At 47.0% G+C, this 18076-nt stretch overlaps 1 protein-coding gene across 8 annotated transcripts in view; it reads left to right on the top strand.

Moving 5' to 3' along the window:
* Window positions 1–18076, top strand: part of add3a (adducin 3 (gamma) a) — a 196149-nt gene that overhangs the window by 139687 nt on the left and 38386 nt on the right. For all 8 annotated transcript variants that reach the window (XM_052500860.1, XM_052500859.1, XM_052500863.1 and 5 more), the window contains one exon: window positions 10361–10607. In XM_052500860.1, coding sequence (XP_052356820.1) covers window positions 10401–10607 — 207 coding nt within the window. In that variant the 5' untranslated portion in view covers window positions 10361–10400. The remainder of the gene's footprint in view (window positions 1–10360; window positions 10608–18076) is intronic.

Here is an 18076-nt window from a genome sequence, read left to right as displayed (position 1 = left end):
TCTGACCAATTGGTCTTCTAATTAATGAGTCATTCTTTACCTCACGTTTGTCTCATTCCAAACGTCGAAAGTCTTTTGCTATGAATCATCCATCCATCAATTGTCTTAATCATTTATTTGCTAACTAACTAAATAATCACAGAAATGCATAAGGGAAGTGGGTGTGGACTGAGAAGGCCGGGAAAGACGAGAGTCACTACACAGCTAATAATTCTAATAATTGAAATGCTAATCCTTTGCACATGAACGCTCACTCATTCGGGAATAATTGCACTCAATATATATTTACGCTCAGTGTGTCGTCGTGATCTCTGTTGGAATTGTCTGTCTTTCTGTTGGAAAGTTCATGCGCCCGTCTCTCTCTTCCACGAAGTCTTTGGTTACAATGGATACTAAAAATATTTCATTTTCATGAAATCACAAGTGCAATATAGCAAAACACAGCTTAGCTTGTTGTTAATCCAGCTGTCGTGTCAGATTTTAAAAAAGCTTTTCGGCGAAAGCATACCAAGCGTTTATGTAAGGACATCTCTCTCAGTAGACAAAACATTACAAACAGCTAGCAGCCAAGTAGATTGGTCACGAAAGTCAGAAAAGCAATAAAATGAATCGCTTACCTTTGATCTTCGGATGTTTGCACTCACGAGACTCCCAGTTACACAAATGTTCCTTTTGTTCCATAAAGATTATTTTTATATCCAAAATACCTCCATTTGGTTGGCGCCTTATGTTCAGAAATCCACAGGCTCGAGCGGTCACGACCAGGCAGATGAAAATTCCAAATAGTATCCGTAAAGTTCGTAGAAACATGTCAAATGTTTTTTTATAATCAATCCCCAGGTTGTTTTTACAATATATAATCGATAATATTTAACCCGGAATGTTGCTTCTTCAATAGGAGAGAGAGAGAAAATGTAAAACGCTGCTGGCACCCAGCCATACAATGACGCGATGTGATCTTTCTTGCTCATTTTTCAAAATAAAAGCCTGACACTATGTCTAAAGACTGTTCACACCATGGGGAAGCTATAAGAAAAGGAATCTGGTTGGAGCGAAGGCAGGCAATGGAACAGGGAGCTTTCAGGAAAAACGGCACTTCCGGGTTGGATTTTCCTCAGGTTTCCACCTGCAATATCAGTTCTGTTATACTCAGACAATATTTTGACAGTTTGGGAAACTTTAGAGTGTTTTCTATCCTAGTCTGACAATTATATGCATATTCTATATTCTGGGCCTGAGACATAGACCGTTTCATTTGGGTACGTTTTTCATCCAAACATCAAAATACTGCCCCCTACACTCAACAGGTTAAAGAGAATTGGATTCTCTTTCATTAAACTGTTTAAAATCACATTACATAATTTCATCTTTACTCATTCATTTTATACAATAATTAGATGCGAAACTCATAACGGAGACTCTTGTATAAACAGAGTTATGGTAATGTGGCTGTATTGTCTCTCATGAGGTCACAAACATTACACAAAATGGACCGGTCGTAGCTGGATTCTCCACCAACCGTTTACACTTTCTCCAAAACATGGATATTGTTCAGTTCTCAAGTTCTGTGATGTAGAAGTTCCTTTGTTCTACTGTGAAGCGTTCTCTCTCTATACTGCATGAGGGAGAGAGTCTCCTTCAGGAGTTTAAGACCTGAGATAACAGAACCTGGGTGTAAGAGTGAGAGAGGGGGAAGGCACTTGCTATACCCAAAGAGGGCCACGTCATGACACCACCAGTCTATGCAGTCCCATTGAAACACACACACTGGGTCGGGTCCAGACTACAGGGTAGCCCAGAGCTGTGTGTTGTTCAACACACTAGGTCGGGTCCAGACTACAGAGTAGCCCAGAGCTGTGTGTTGTTCAACACACTGGGTCGGGTCCAGACTACAGAGTAGCCCAGAGCTGTGCGTTGTTCAACACACTGGGTCGGGTCCAGACTACAGAGTAGCCCAGAGCTGTGTGTTGTTCAACACACTGGGTCAGGTCCAGACTACAGAGTAGCCCAGAGCTGTGTGTTGTTCAACACACTGGGTCGGGTCCAGACTACAGAGTAGCCCAGAGCTGTGTTTGTTCAACACACTGGGTCGGGTCCAGACTACAGAGTAGCCCAGAGCTGTGTGTTGTTCAACACACTGGGTCGGGTCCAGACTACAGGGTAGCCCAGAGCTGTGTGTTGTTCAACACACTGGGTCGGGTCCAGACTACAGAGTAGCCCAGAGCTGTGTGTTGTTCAACACACTGGGTCGGGTCCAGACTACAGAGTAGCCCAGAGCTGTGTGTTGTTCAACACACTGGGTCAGGTCCAGACTACAGAGTAGCCCAGAGCTGTGTGTTGTTCAACACACTGGGTCAGATCCAGACTACAGAGTAGCCCAGAGCTGTGTGTTGTTCAACACACTGGGTCGGGTCCAGACTACAGAGTAGCCCAGAGCTGTGTGTTGTTCAACACACTGGGTCGGGTCCAGACTACAGAGTAGCCCAGAGCTGTGCATTGTTCAACACACTGGGTCAGATCCAGACTACAGAGTAGCCCAGAGCTGTGTGTTGTTCAACACACTGGGTCGGGTCCAGACTACAGAGTAGCCCAGAGCTGTGTGTTGTTCAACACACTGGGTCGGGTCCAGACTACAGAGTAGCCCAGAGCTGTGTGTTGTTCAACACACTGGGTCGGGTCCAGACTACAGGGTAGCCCAGAGCTGTGTGTTGTTCAACACACTGGGTCGGGTCCAGACTACAGAGTAGCCCAGAGCTGTGTGTTGTTCAACACACTGGGTCGGGTCCAGACTACAGAGTAGCCCAGAGCTGTGTGTTGTTCAACACACTGGGTCGGGTCCAGACTACAGAGTAGCCCAGAGCTGTGTGTTGTTCAACACACTGGGTCGGGTCCAGACTACAGAGTAGCCCAGAGCTGTGTGTTGTTCAACACACTGGGTCGGGTCCAGACTACAGAGTAGCCCAGAGCTGTGCGTTGTTCAACACACTGGGTCGGGTCCAGACTACAGAGTAGCCCAGAGCTGTGCGTTGTTCAACACACTGGGTCGGGTCCAGACTACAGAGTAGCCCAGAGCTGTGTTGTTCAACACACTGGGTCGGGTCCAGACTACAGAGTAGCCCAGAGCTGTGTGTTGTTCAACACACTGGGTCGGGTCCAGACTACAGAGTAGCCCAGAGCTGTGCGTTGTTCAACACACTGGGTCGGGTCCAGACTACAGAGTAGCCCAGAGCTGTGTGTTGTTCAACACACTGGGTCGGGTCCAGACTACAGAGTAGCCCAGAGCTGTGTGTTGTTCAACACACTGGGTCGGGTCCAGACTACAGAGTAGCCCAGAGCTGTGCGTTGTTCAACACTGGGTCGGGTCCAGACTACAGAGTAGCCCAGAGCTGTGTGTTGTTCAACACACTGGGTCGGGTCCAGACTACAGAGTAGCCCAGAGCTGTGCTTGTTCAACACACTGGGTCGGGTCCAGACTACAGAGTAGCCCAGAGCTGTGCGTTGTTCAACACACTGGGTCGGGTCCAGACTACAGAGTAGCCCAGAGCTGTGCGTTGTTCAACACACTGGGTCGGGTCCAGACTACAGAGTAGCCCAGAGCTGTGCGTTGTTCAACACACTGGGTCGGGTCCAGACTACAGAGTAGCCCAGAGCTGTGCGTTGTTCAACACACTGGGTCGGGTCCAGACTACAGGGTAGCCCAGAGCTGTGCGTTGTTCAACACACTGGGTCGGGTCCAGACTACAGGGTAGCCCAGAGCTGTGCGTTGTTCAACACACTGGGTCGGGTCCAGACTACAGGGTAGCCCAGAGCTGTGCGTTGTTCAACACACTGGGTCGGGTCCAGACTACAGAGTAGCCCAGAGCTGTGCTGTTGTTCAACACACTGGGTCGGGTCCAGACTACAGAGTAGCCCAGAGCTGTGTGTTGTTCAACACACTGGGTCGGGTCCAGACTACAGAGGTAGCCCAGAGCTGTGCGTTGTTCAACACACTGGGTCGGGTCCAGACTACAGAGTAGCCCAGAGCTGTGTGTTGTTCAACACACTGGGTCGGGTCCAGACTACAGAGTAGCCCAGAGCTGTGTGTTGTTCAACACACTGGGTCGGGTCCAGACTACAGAGTAGCCCAGAGCTGTGTGTTGTTCAACACACTGGGTCGGGTCCAGACTACAGAGTAGCCCAGAGCTGTGTGTTGTTCAACACACTGGGTCGGGTCCAGACTACAGAGTAGCCCAGAGCTGTGTGTTGTTCAACACACTGGGTCGGGTCCAGACTACAGGGTAGCCCAGAGCTGTGCGTTGTTCAACACACTGGGTCGGGTCCAGACTACAGAGTAGCCCAGAGCTGTGTGTTGTTCAACACACTGGGTCGGGTCCAGACTACAGAGTAGCCCAGAGCTGTGTGTTGTTCAACACACTGGGTCGGGTCCAGACTACAGAGTAGCCCAGAGCTGTGTGTTGTTCAACACACTGGGTCAGATCCAGACTACAGGGTAGCCCAGAGCTGTGTGTTGTTCAACACACTGGGTCGGGTCCAGACTACAGAGTAGCCCAGAGCTGTGTGTTGTTCAACACACTGGGTCGGGTCCAGACTACAGGGTAGTCCAGAGCTGTGTGTTGTTCAACACACTGGGTCGGGTCCAGACTACAGGGTAGCCCAGAGCTGGGTTGTCCAGACTGGGTCAGAGACTAGCCCAGAGCTGTGCTTTGTTCAACACACTGGGTCGGGTCCAGACTACAGAGTAGCCCAGAGCTGTGCTTTGTGGCTCTTAATCTGCAACATCTTGTTAAGTTCCATTAGACCTGAAGGAGCAGCTGTTCAACAACGCAGGCAGCAAAGAAAAGAATCTACCTTCTCTCCTCCATCCCTCTATTCTTCCATCCCTAACTCCCTCCCTGGTTCAAATCCAATGGATAGAGGACTTGGGCAAAAAGAGAAAGGAAGGGAAAGAGACAGGGAGAAAATAAAGAAAGGGAGAGAGTGAGACTGCAGGTACAGTAGATCTTTCTCTGCTGCACTGGGTAACCTCTTAAGTGGCCTGCAGTCATGCTGGAGTGATTGGTAAACAATCCCAGCTGTAGAGGTCTCTCGCTTTCTCGCTCAATTCAATTCAATGTTTTTTATTGTCATGGGAAACATATGTTTACATTCTCTCTCTCTCTGTCTCTGTCTGTCTGTGTCTGTGTGTGAAAACAGTTCCAGCTGTAGTGGTCGCTCTCTGTTGGGTGGAAACCTCAAGCCATCTGGTTGAGGCCAGCCCGCTCTCTCCCTCCCATCTCTATTCCCATCTCTAACTGCCCCTCCCATCTCTATACTTGCCCTCCAAAAAGAATAGGAAGGGAAAGACTGCCCATCCCATCTCTCTAATACTAGGGTAACCCTCTTAAGTGGCCTGCGGTCATCTGACTGGATGATTGCCCAATCCCATCTCTAATACTGCCCCTCCCATCTCGCTCAATTCCCCTGCCATCTCAACTGCCCATCCCATCTCTCTACTGCCCCTCCCATCTTTAATACTGCCCCTCCTCTGTCTCTGTACTGCCCATCTGTGTCTGTGTAAAACAGTTCCAGCTCTAATACTGCCCCTCCCATCTCTAATACTGCCCCTCCCATCTCTAATACCATCTCCCATCTCTAATACTGCCCAGCCCATCTCTAATACTGCCCCTCCCATCTCCAATACTGCCCCTCCCATCTCTAATACTGCCCCTCCCATCTCTAATACTGCCCCCCATCCTAATACTGCCCCTCCCATCTCTAATACTGCCCCCCATCTCTAATACTGCCCCTCCCATCTCTATCTCTAATACTGCCCCTCCCATCTCTAATACTGCCCCTCCCATCTCTAATACTGCCCCTCCCATCTCTAATACTGCCCCTCCCATCTCTAATACTGCCCCTCCCATCTCTAATACTGCCCCTCCCATCTCTAATACTGCCCCTCCCATCTCTAATCTGCCCCTCCCATCTCTAATACTGCCCCTCCCATCTCCAATACTGCCCCTCCCATCTCCAATACTGCCCCTCCCATCTCTAATACTGCCCATCCATCTCTAATACTGCCCCTCCCATCTCTAATACTGCCCCTCCCATCTCTAATACTGCCCCCATCCCATCTCTAATACTGCCCCTCCCATCTCTAATCCCATCCCATCTCTAATACTGCCCATCCCATCTCTAATACTGCCCATCCCATCTCTAATACTGCCCTCCCATCTCTAATACTGCCCCTCCCATCTCTCCTGCCCCTCCCATACTGCCCCTCCCATCTCTGCCCCTCCCATCTCTACTGCCCCTCCCATCTCTAATACTGCCCCTCCCATCTCTAATACTGCCCCTCCCATCTCTAATACTGCCCATCCCATCTCTAATACTGCCCATCCCATCTCCAATAATCCCATCTCTAATACTGCCCCTCCTCTAATACTGCCCATCCCATCTAATACTGCCCCTCCCATCTCTAATACTGCCCATCCCATCTCTAATACTGCCCATCCCATCTCTAATACTGCCCATCCCATCTCTAATACTGCCCATCCCATCTCTAATACTGCCCATCCCATCTCTAATACTGCCCATCCCATCTCTAATACTGCCCATCCCATCTCTAATAAAAGGCTTAACCTAAAGTCGATCTGCATGCTCCCATCTGGAACGGTTCATGCATATATTCTGACTACATTTTGTGACGTTTTGGTCTTCGGCAACAGTTTTTTTTTCCGGCTGTTTGTACACAAAACTATTTTTCTCGAGGCAGGCCGAAGAGTAACACTGCACCGAACATTTTAGTCACATGTAGAATTGGGTAACTAAGATCTCCTCGGCAGAACCGTCAAAATGAATGACAGTTCTTGAGTTATCTTAGATGAATTCAGACTATTTTGAGGAAGTGTATACTGGCTACGGCATTTCAAGATGGACAAACGGTACTATTGACGATTTTTTTGCTTTTTCAAGCGTAGGTCTTTGAAGAGAGTATGTGAGCACACTCTCCTAGGCGCCCGCTGAACCGAAGCATTCGGAAGCCTTTAACCTCCACAGCCACGCCGCAAAGCAACCTGGGAGATGGTTTCTTACACTCTCTGTCTCGTTAGTTGATCTTTCCAATTCATACCGTCATTAAATCCATGGCCCTTTTGCAGACGTTGTTGTGCTCTCTCCTTCATTTGGCATGGCAACAAGTGGTTCAGGAGAGTCAATAACACATGACGTACTATAGCTGTTTCCAACTGTTGTGTGTTGTCATGCCAACTGGAACAGGGTGAGGCAACAGTCAGGGGAATGTATTCACTAACCCAGTCATGACCCTGATGGGCTAACAGAATATGAGTCTTTCTCTCTCTCGTTCGCTTTGTTTGTCGTTCTTTCCCGCTCTGGAGCACGTTCCATATGTGTGTGTGTGTGTGTGTGTGTGTGTGTGTGTGTGTGTGTGTGTGTGTGTGTGTGTGTGTGTGTGTGTGTGTGTGTGCGTACGATGGAAACAAAAATCTGTCCAGAGTCAGAGCGGGTCCTGACTCCTGATGCTGGCGTCAGATCGTTGACCAATCACAGAGCAAGGTTTCCCACAGCAGACGACCTGATAAGATGAGCATCCTCTTCCTGCTTGGCAGACACGTTGCTGTTGTTTCCTCTCTGTCAGTCTGTCCCCTGTGGGACATGTCACTGTCACCTGTTATCCTGTACGTCTGTCCCTGTTTGGGACATGTCACTGTCACCTGTTATCCTGTACTTCTGTCTGTCTATCTCTCTGTTTGAAGAGTAATGTCGCAGTGAAAGTCCTCTTTGGAATGGCTTCTTCAAAAATGGTCATGGTCAAGTGAATTGACTTTGTGTTGACACTTGACCTGGGGCTCTGCATACTCATGTCCCACAGTCTGTTTAGCATGCAGTTTGGTTAAAGTGACTGGTTGCTGTTCAGAGGATTTCACTTATTTTGCAGTGAAAGTCCTCTTTGACTTGTCTGTTTGCCACTAGTTTGGATTTGTTTTAAAGTCAATGGTTCATGCTAGTTTGGATTCCTTTTAGTTGTAACAGTTGTTGCCCACAGGAATAGACTTAGTTTGTGTACATTCATAACTTGGGGCTCTGCATCTGTGCTCAATGGTAGTTTGCAACAGGACTTAAACTATTGTTTTCCCACAGTCTGGCAAATTAGTCTTCTGCAGAATAAATGTTCCCTTTGGGGTGATAAACCTTTCCACCACTACATGGGAAGTTGGGAACTACATGTTCTGGACTTGTTTTTCAACATATCATATCTGTCCCATTTCCATTGTTTTTCAACATATCATATCTGTCCCATTTCCATTGTTTTTCAACATATCATATCTGTCCCATTTCCATTGTTTTTCAACATATCATATCTGTCCCATTTCCATTGTTTTTCAACATATCATATCTGTCCCATTTCCATTGTTTTTCAACATATCATATCTGTCCCATTTCCATTGTTTTTCAACATATCATATCTGTCCCATTTCCATTGTTTTTCAACATATCATATCTGTCCCATTTCCATTGTTTTCAACAACATGTCATATCTGTCCCATTTCCATTGTTTTTCAACATATCTGTCCCATTTCCATTGTTTTTCAACATATCTGTCCCATTTCCATTGTTTTTCAACATATCTGTCCCATTTCCATTGTTTTTCAACATATCTGTCCCATTTCCATTGTTTTTCAACATATCTGTCCCATTTCCATTGTTTTTCAACATATCTGTCCCATTTCCATTGTTTTTCAACATATCATATCTGTCCTATTTCCATTGTTTTTCAACATATCATATCTGTCCCATTTCCATTGTTTTTCAACATATCATATCTGTCCCATTTCCATTGTTTTTCAACATATCATATCTGTCCTATTTCCATTGTTTTTCAACATATCATATCTGTCCCATTTCCATTGTTTTTCAACATATCATATCTGTCCCATTTCCATTTCCATTTTTTTCAACATATCTGTCCCATTTCCATTTCCATTGTTTTCCATTGTTTTTCAACATTTCCATTGTTTTTCAACATATCTGTCCCATTTCCATTGTTTTCAACATATCATATCTGTCCCATTTCCATTGTTTTTCAACATATCTGTCCCATTTCCATTGTTTTTCAACATATCATTTCCATTGTTTTTCAACATATCTGTCCCATTTCCATTGTTTTTCAACATATCTGTCCCATTTCCATTGTTTTTCAACATATCTGTCCCATTTCCATTGTTTTTCAACATTGTTTTTCAACATATCTGTCCCATTTCCATTGTTTTTCAACATATCTGTCCCATTTCCATTGTTTTCATTCAACATATCTGTCCCATTTCCATTGTTTTTCAACATATCATATCTGTCCCATTTCCATTGTTTTTCAACATCTGTCCCATTTCCATTGTTTTTCAACATCTGTCCCATTTCCATTGTTTTTCAACATATCTGTCCCATTTTTTTCCATTGTTTTTTGTTTTTCAACATTTTCCATTGTTTTCCCATTTCCATTGTTTTTCAACATATCTGTCAACATATCTGTATTTCCCTATTTCCATTGTTTTTTTCAACATATCTGTCCCATTTCCATTGTTTTTCAACATATCTGTCCCATTTCCATTGTTTTTTGTTTTTCAACATATCTGTCCCATTTCCATTGTTTTTCAACATATCTGTCCCATTTCCATTGTTTTTCAACATATTTCCATTGTCCCTGTCCCATTTCCATTGTTTTTCAACATCAACATTTCCATTGTTTTTCAACATGTCCCATTTCCATTGTTTTTCAACATATCTGTCCCATTTCCATTGTTTTTCAACATATCTGTCCCATTTCCATTGTTTTTCAACATATCTGTCCCATTTCCATTGTTTTTCAACATCTGTCCCATTTCCATTGTTTTTCAACATCTGTCCCATTTCCATTGTTTTTCAACATCTATTTCCATTGTTTTTCAACATCTGTCCCATTTCCATTTCCATTGTTTTTCAACATATCTGTCCCATTTCCATTGTTTTTCAACATATCTGTCCCATTTCCATTGTTTTTCAACATATCTGTCCCATTTCCATTGTTTTTCAACATATCTGTCCCATTTCCATTGTTTTTCAACACATCTGTCCCATTTCCATTGTTTTTCAACATATCTGTCCCATTTCCATTGTTTTTCAACCCATCTGTCCCATTTCCATTGCGTCTTTTAGTTTAGTTCAGTGTAAAACCGCTGTCACACAAAGCAATTTGGACACAATTACTGTTGCAGTTACAGGTTGCAAGTGACATTTTCTCAAGCAACTTGAATGATGCAACTCAAACTGTCAGATCTCTATTCTAAACCACTCTCTCTCTCTCTCTCTCTCCTCTCTCTCTCTCCAGTGAGAAGCTGAGCTCGATCAGAGGAGCGTAGGAAGCAGGCATGAGTGCAGGAGGCCATCACACCGTGGTGACCACCCCTCCCACGCCCAGCGGTGGAGGACCCGGTGGTCCAAAGGAAAGATACTTTGACCGCATCGACCCCAACGACCCCGAGTACCTGAGAGAGAGGAACATGTCACCTGACCTCAGACAGGACTTCAATATGATGGAACAGAAGAAGAGAGTCACACAGATACTACAGAGTCCTGTAAGTAAGAGAGAGGGGGAGGGGATAGTCACACAGATACTACAGAGTCCTGTAAGTAAGAGGGGGGGGATAGAGAGGAGAGTCACACAGATACTACAGAGTCCTGTAAGTAAGAGAGAGGGGAGAGGGATAGTCACACAGATACTACAGAGTCCTGTAAGTAAGAGCGAGGGGGGGGTAGAGAGGAGAGTCACACAGATACTACAGAGTCTTGTAAGAGAGAGAGAGAAAGGGGGGTAGAGAGGAGAGTCACACAGATACTACAGAGTCCTGTAAGTAAGAGGGGGGATAGAGAGGAGAGTCACACAGATACTACAGAGTCTTGTAAGAGAGAGAGAGGGGGGGGGGTAGAGAGGAGAGTCACACAGATACTACAGAGTCTTGTAAGAAGAGAGAGAAAGGGGGGTAGAGAGGAGAGTCACACAGATACTACAGAGTCCTGTAAGAGAAGAGAGAGGGGGGTAGAGAGGAGAGTCACACAGATACTACAGAGTCCTGTAAGTAAGAGAGGGGGGGGTAGAGAGGAGAGTCACACAGATACTACAGAGTCCTGTAAGTAAGAGAGAGGGGGGGGGATAGAGAGGAGAGTCACACAGATACTACAGAGTCCTGTAAGTAAGAGAGGGGGGGTAGAGAGGAGAGTCACACAGATACTACAGAGTCCTGTAAGTAAGAGAGAGGGGAGGGGTAGAGAGGAGAGTCACACAGATACTACAGAGTCCTGTAAGTAGGAGAGAGGGGGGGTAGAGAGGAGAGTCACACAGATACTACAGAGTCCTGTAAGTAGGAGAGAGGGGGGGGGATAGAGAGGAGAGTCACACAGATACTACAGAGTCTTGTAAGAGAGAGAGAGAGGGGGGGTAGAGAGAGGAGTCACACAGATACTACAGAGTCCTGTAAGTGAGAGAGAGAAAGGGGGGGGGGGGGTAGAGAGGAGAGTCACACAGATACTACAGAGTCTTGTAAGAGAGAGAGAGGGGGGGTAGAGAGGAGAGTCACACAGATACTACAGAGTCCTGCAAGTAGGAGAGGGGGGGGTAGAGAGGAGAGTCACACAGATACTACAGAGTCCTGTAAGTAAGAGAGAGGGGGAGGGGATAGAGAGGAGAGTCACACAGATACTACAGAGTCCTGTAAGTAGGAGAGAGGGGGAGGGGATAGTCACACAGATACTACAGAGTCCTGTAAGTAAGAGCGAGGGGGAGGGGGTAGAGAGGAGAGTCACACAGATACTACAGAGTCCTGTAAGTAAGAGGGGGGGGGTAGAGAGGAGAGTCACACAGATACTACAGAGTCCTGTAAGTAGGAGAGAGGGGGGAGGGGATAGTCACACAGATACTACAGAGTCCTGTAAGTAAGAGCGAGGGGGAGGGGGTAGAGAGGATAGTCACACAGATACTACAGAGTCCTGTAAGTAGGAGAGAGGGGGAGGGGATAGTCACACAGATACTACAGAGTCCTGTAAGTAAGAGGGGGGGGGGGTAGAGAGGAGAGTCACACAGATACTACAGAGTCCTGTAAGTAAGAGAGAGGGGGGGGTAGAGGGAGAGTCACACAGATACTACAGAGTCCTGTAAGTAAGAGAGAGGGGGGGTAGAGGGAGAGTCACACAGATACTACAGAGTCCTGTAAGTAAGAGAGGGGGGGGGTAGAGGGATAGTCACACAGATACTACAGAGTCCTGTAAGTAAGAGAGAGGGGGGGTAGAGAGGAGAGTCACACAGATACTACAGAGTCCTGTAAGTAAGAGAGAGGGGGGGGTAGAGAGAGGAGTCACACAGATACTACAGAGTCCTGTAAGTGAGAGAGAGGGGGGGGTAGAGAGGAGAGTCACACAGATACTACAGAGTCCTGTAAGTAGAGAGAGGGGGGGGATAGAGAGGAGAGTCACACAGATACTACAGAGTCCTGTAAGTGAGAGAGAGGGGGGGTAGAGAGGAGAGTCACACAGATACTACAGAGTCCTGTAAGTAAGAGAGGGGGGGGGGTAGAGAGGAGAGTCACACAGATACTACAGAGTCCTGTAAGTAAGAGAGAGGGGGGGGGGTAGAGAGGAGAGTCACACAGATACTACAGAGTCCTGTAAGTGAGAGAGAGGGGGGGGGGAGAGGAGAGTCACACAGATACTACAGAGTCCTGTAAGTGAGAGAGAGGGGGGGGGTAGAGAGGAGAGTCACACAGATACTACAGAGTCCTGTAAGTAAGAGAGAGGGGGGGGTAGAGAGGAGAGTCACACAGATACTACAGAGTCCTGTAAGTAAGAGAGAGGGGGGGTAGAGAGGAGAGTCACACAGATACTACAGAGTCCTGTAAGTAAGAGAGAGAGGGGGGGTAGAGAGGAGAGTCACACAGATACTACAGAGTCCTGTAAGTGAGAGAGAGGGGGGGTAGAGAGGAGAGTCACACAGATACTACAGAGTCCTGTAAGTGAGAGAGGGGGGGGTAGAGAGGAGAGTCACACAGATACTACAGAGTCCTGCAAGTAAGAGAGAGAGGGGGGGGGGGTAGAGAGGAGAGTCACACAGATACTACAGAGTCCTGTAAGTAAGAGAGAGAGGGGGGGTAGAGAGGAGAGTCACACAGATACTACAGAGTCCTGTAAGTGAGAGAGAGGGGGGGGTAGAGAGGAGAGTCACACAGATACTACAGAGTCCTGTAAGTGAGAGAGGGGGGTAGAGAGGAGAGTCACACAGATACTACAGAGTCCTGTAAGTAAGAGAGAGGGGGGGTAGAGAGGAGAGTCACACAGATACTACAGAGTCCTGTAAGTAAGAGGGGGGGGGTAGAGAGGAGAGTCACACAGATACTACAGAGTCCTGTAAGTAAGAGGGGGGGGGGGGGGTAGAGAGGAGAGTCACACAGATACTACAGAGTCCTGTAAGTAGAGAGAGGGGGGATAGAGAGGAGAGTCACACAGATACTACAGAGTCCTGTAAGTAGAGAGAGGGGGGGTAGAGAGGAGAGTCACACAGATACTACAGAGTCCTGTAAGTAAGAGAGGGGGGGGGGTAGAGAGGAGAGTCACACAGATACTACAGAGTCCTGTAAGTAAGAGAGGGGGGGGTAGAGAGGAGAGTCACACAGATACTACAGAGTCCTGTAAGTGAGGAGTAGGACTGTGTGTGTGTGGTGGGGGGGAAGAAACGGAGAGGTGCATCTGGCCTGAAGCTCATTTTGACATCAAGAGGACAATTGATATTGTTCACCAGTTGTTGGGAATTGGACATTCTGTCTGTGAATGAGAGTTTCCCTGCTTTTCTGCCGGCTGCTGCCATGTCAAACCCCTTGGGGGTTAACACACTGACGTTGTGACAGAGACCACAGCAACACTCCAGCAGTGTGTGTGCTGGTGTAGACGTGTTCTATTTAAAGCGTTAAATGGGATCCACATTCAACACATGCCACGCGGGTTCTTTGGCGCACTTTTATACCAGCTGTCGAGAGATCAGGAGACGAGCACAGAGTCTCTCTGCTTTAAACTTCACCTGTGTGTTTGGTGTGTGTCTTTTGTCTGAAAATGTCTATGTTGAAGGGGGGTGTGTGTGTGTGTGTGTGTGTGTGTGTGTGTCTGCCTACGTGAGAATGTGTGTACATGTAACTGTGTGTGTGGGTGGATGTTTTTGTTTTGATTGTGTGTGAGCCACAGCCTAAACCTATGAACTAATGACAGGTGATGTCCCGGAGGGCATATTGTTGTCATCTGTCTCATGTGGGTTAGCTGGTTCCAACAGTAGTGTAACACCACTCTATCACAACAACAATAAACATCTCCCTCCAGCACTCTGCCTTTCCATCTCTTTCTCTCTCTCTTTCTCTCTCTTTCCCTCTTCTTTTTCTCTCACCCTCTTCTTTTTCTCTCACCCTCTTTCTCTCAGCCTCTCTCTTTCTCTCCCTCTTCTTTTTCTCTCATCCTCTTTCTCTCTCTCTTTCTCTCACCCTCTCTCTTTCTCTCCCTCTTCTTTTTCTCTCACCCTCTTTCTCTCTCTCTCAGCTCATGTTTTCTCGAGACAGCCCATGAGAGAGACTATATTTAAAGACTGATCTAGACCAGAAGGAACTAACAAGCTTGCTGAGCACAGCTGACTGACTATTTCACCAGGTAAACTGGTCCAGGGCCCAGAGTTCTCCCTGACCATGTCACATCACTAGGTAAACTGGTCTATAGGACCCAGAGTTCTCCCTGACCGTGTCACATCACCAGGTAAACTGGTCCAGGGCCCATAGTTCTCCCTGACCATGTCACATCACCAGGTAAACTGGTCTATAGGACCCATAGTTCTCCCTGACCATGTCACATCACCTGGTAAACTGGTCTATAGGACCCAGAGTTCTCCCTGACCGTGTCACATCACCAGGTAAACTGGTCCAGGGCCCATAGTTCTCCCTGACCATGTCACATCACCAGGTAAACTGGTCTATAGGACCCATAGTTCTCCCTGACCATGTCACATCACCTGGTAAACTGGTCTATAGGACCCAGAGTTCTCCTTGACCGTGTCACATCACCAGGTAAACTGGTCTAGAGGACCCAGAGTTCTCCCTGACCATGTCACATCACCAGGTAAACTGGTCTATAGGACCCAGAGTTCTCCCTGACCATGTCACATCACCAGGTAAACTGGTCTAGAGGACCCAGAGTTCTCCCTGACCATGTCACATCACCAGGTAAACTGGTCTATAGGACAGAGTTCTCCCTGACCATGTCACATCACCAGGTAAACTGGTCTATAGGACCCAGAGTTCTCCTGACCATGTCACATCACCAGGTAAACTGGTCTATAGGACCCAGAGTTCTCCCTGACCATGTCACATCACCAGGTAAACTGGTCTATAGGACCCAGAGTTCTCCCTGACCATGTCACATCACCAGGTAAACTGGTCTATAGGACCCAGAGTTCTCCCTGACCATGTCACATCACCAGGTAAACTGGTCTATAGGACCCAGAGTTCTCCCTGACCATGTCACATCACCAGGTAAACTGGTCTATAGGACCCAGAGTTCTCCCTGACCATGTCACATCACCAGGTAAACTGGTCTATAGGACCCAGAGTTCTCCCTGACCATGTCACATCACCAGGTAAACTGGTCTATAGGACCCAGAGTTCTCCCTGACCATGTCACATCACCAGGTAAACTGGTCTATAGGACCCAGAGTTCTCCCTGACCATGTCACATCACCAGGTAAACTGGTCTATAGGACCCAGAGTTCTCCCTGACCATGTCACATCACCAGGTAAACTGGTCTATAGGACCCAGAGTTCTCCCTGACCATGTCACATCACCTGGCAAACTGGTCTATAGGACCCAGAGTTCTCCCTGACCATGTCACATCACCAGGTAAACTGGTCCAGGGCCCATAGTTCTCCCTGACCGTGTCACATCACCAGGTAAACTGGTCTATAGGACCCATAGTTCTCCCTGACCATGTCACATCACCAGGTAAACTGGTCCAGGGCCCATAGTTCTCCCTGACCATGTCACATCACCAGGTAAACTGGTCCAGGGCCCATAGTTCTCCCTGACCATATCACATCACCTGGCAAACTGGTCCAGGGCCCATAGTTCTCCCTGACCGTGTCACATCACCAGGTAAACTGGTCTATAGGACCCAGAGTTCTCCCTGACCATGTCACATCACCAGGTAAACTGGTCTAGAGGACCCAGAGTTCTCCCTGACCGTGTCACATCACCAGGTAAACTGGTCTATGGGACCCATAGTTCTCCCTGACCATATCACATCACCTGGCAAACTGGTCTAGAGGACCCAGAGTTCTCCCTGACCATGTCACATCACCAGGTAAACTGGTCCAGGGCCCATAGTTCTCTCTGACCATGTCACATCACCAGGTAAACTGATCTGTAGGACCCAGAGTTTTCCCTGACCATGTCACATTTTTTCTCTCCTGGATAGATAATATATAATAATAATAATATATGCCATTTAGCAGACACTTTTATCCAAAGCGACTTACAGTCATGTGTGCATACATTCTACGTATGGGTGGTCCCGGGAATCAAACCCACTACCCTGGCGTTACAAGCGCCATACTCTACCAACTGAGCTACAGAAGGACCACGTAGTCAGGACAAACTCCTGGTCCTATAACAATGGGCCAACAGACTTAGAGTTTAGAGAATAACTGTGCACTGGTTTCATACGTGGTGTCATTTCCTCCCAGTCACACTAGTTCCTATGGAGTCGTGGGCTGTGTCTGAAGTGACACCCTATTCCCTATATAGTGCACTACTCTTGACTAGGGACCATAGGGATCCCATAGGGCTCTGGTCAAAAGTAGTGCATTAAATAGGGTGCCATTTCAGACTCATTCCCTCCCAGTCACATGGCTGCATGGGAACAAGACTATAGGTCTATACGTGACCCATCTCAACCAATCAGATATGCACGTCTTGATCGGTGGAGCAAAGCTCATTAATCTGAGTGATTTAGTGATGCGGAAAATAGGGAAGCAGTGTGTGTGCTGTTGGGTTGTGTATATTTACTGCTACTGCGGTTTGGGAGAAGGAAGCAGTGTGTGTGCTGTTGGGTTGTGTATATTTAATGCTGCTGCGGTTTGGGAGAAGGAAGCGGTGTGTGTGCTGTTGGGTTGTGTATATTTACTGCTACTGCGGTTTGGGAGAAGGAAGCCGTGTGTGTGCTGTTGGGTTGTGTATATTTACTGCTACTGCGGTTTGGGTGAAGGAAGCAGTGTGTGTGCTGTTGGGTTGTGTATATTTACTGCTACTGCGGTTTGGGTGAAGGAAGCAGTGTGTGTGCTGTTGGGTTGTGTATATTTACTGCTACTGCGGTTTGGGAGAAGGAAGCAGTGTGTGTGCTGTTGGGTTGTGTATATTTACTGCTACTGCAGTTTGGGAGAAGGAAGCAGTGTGTGTGCTGTTGGGTTGTGTATATTTACTGCTACTGCGGTTTGGGAGAAGGAAGCAGTGTGTGTGCTGTTGAGTTGTGTATATTTACTGCTACTGCGGTTTGGGAGAAGGAAGCAGTGTGTGTGCTGTTGGGTTGTGTATATTTACTGCTACTGCGGTTTGGGAGAAGGAAGCAGACTTTTATTTCTTCTTCTCAGGCTTAAAATGACTGGATAATTTATAGAGCCTCCCTGACTCCAAACCCCTGTGAGAGGAGAGGAAGTGTTTCTTCCATGCTTTCTTTCTGTTGATGTTCTCTTCATAACTTTTAACATCTCGCTCTAAAGAACATTAGCATGCGTACTCTCAGAGGAACCTTTGGAGTTTCAAACTGGAAGCTTTTCTGAGAGACTATCCCATTTACTTTGGCATTTAGGTTATAAAGCAACGTTTTTTAGCTATGTTTTGGTTTATATACGTTATCTCAACTTTGCCTAGCTATCTTTTGGTTTGGCATTTAGGTTATAGAGCAATATTGCTTAGATAGCTTGTGTGCTGACATTTACATTATCTTTCAATGAGAGACCGAGAGACAGAGAGAAGA

The sequence above is a fragment of the Oncorhynchus keta genome, unplaced genomic scaffold (assembly GCF_023373465.1).
Source record: "Oncorhynchus keta strain PuntledgeMale-10-30-2019 unplaced genomic scaffold, Oket_V2 Un_contig_1204_pilon_pilon, whole genome shotgun sequence".
NCBI lineage: Eukaryota > Metazoa > Chordata > Actinopteri > Salmoniformes > Salmonidae > Oncorhynchus > Oncorhynchus keta.
This window is presented reverse-complemented; position numbering and strand designations above follow the sequence as displayed.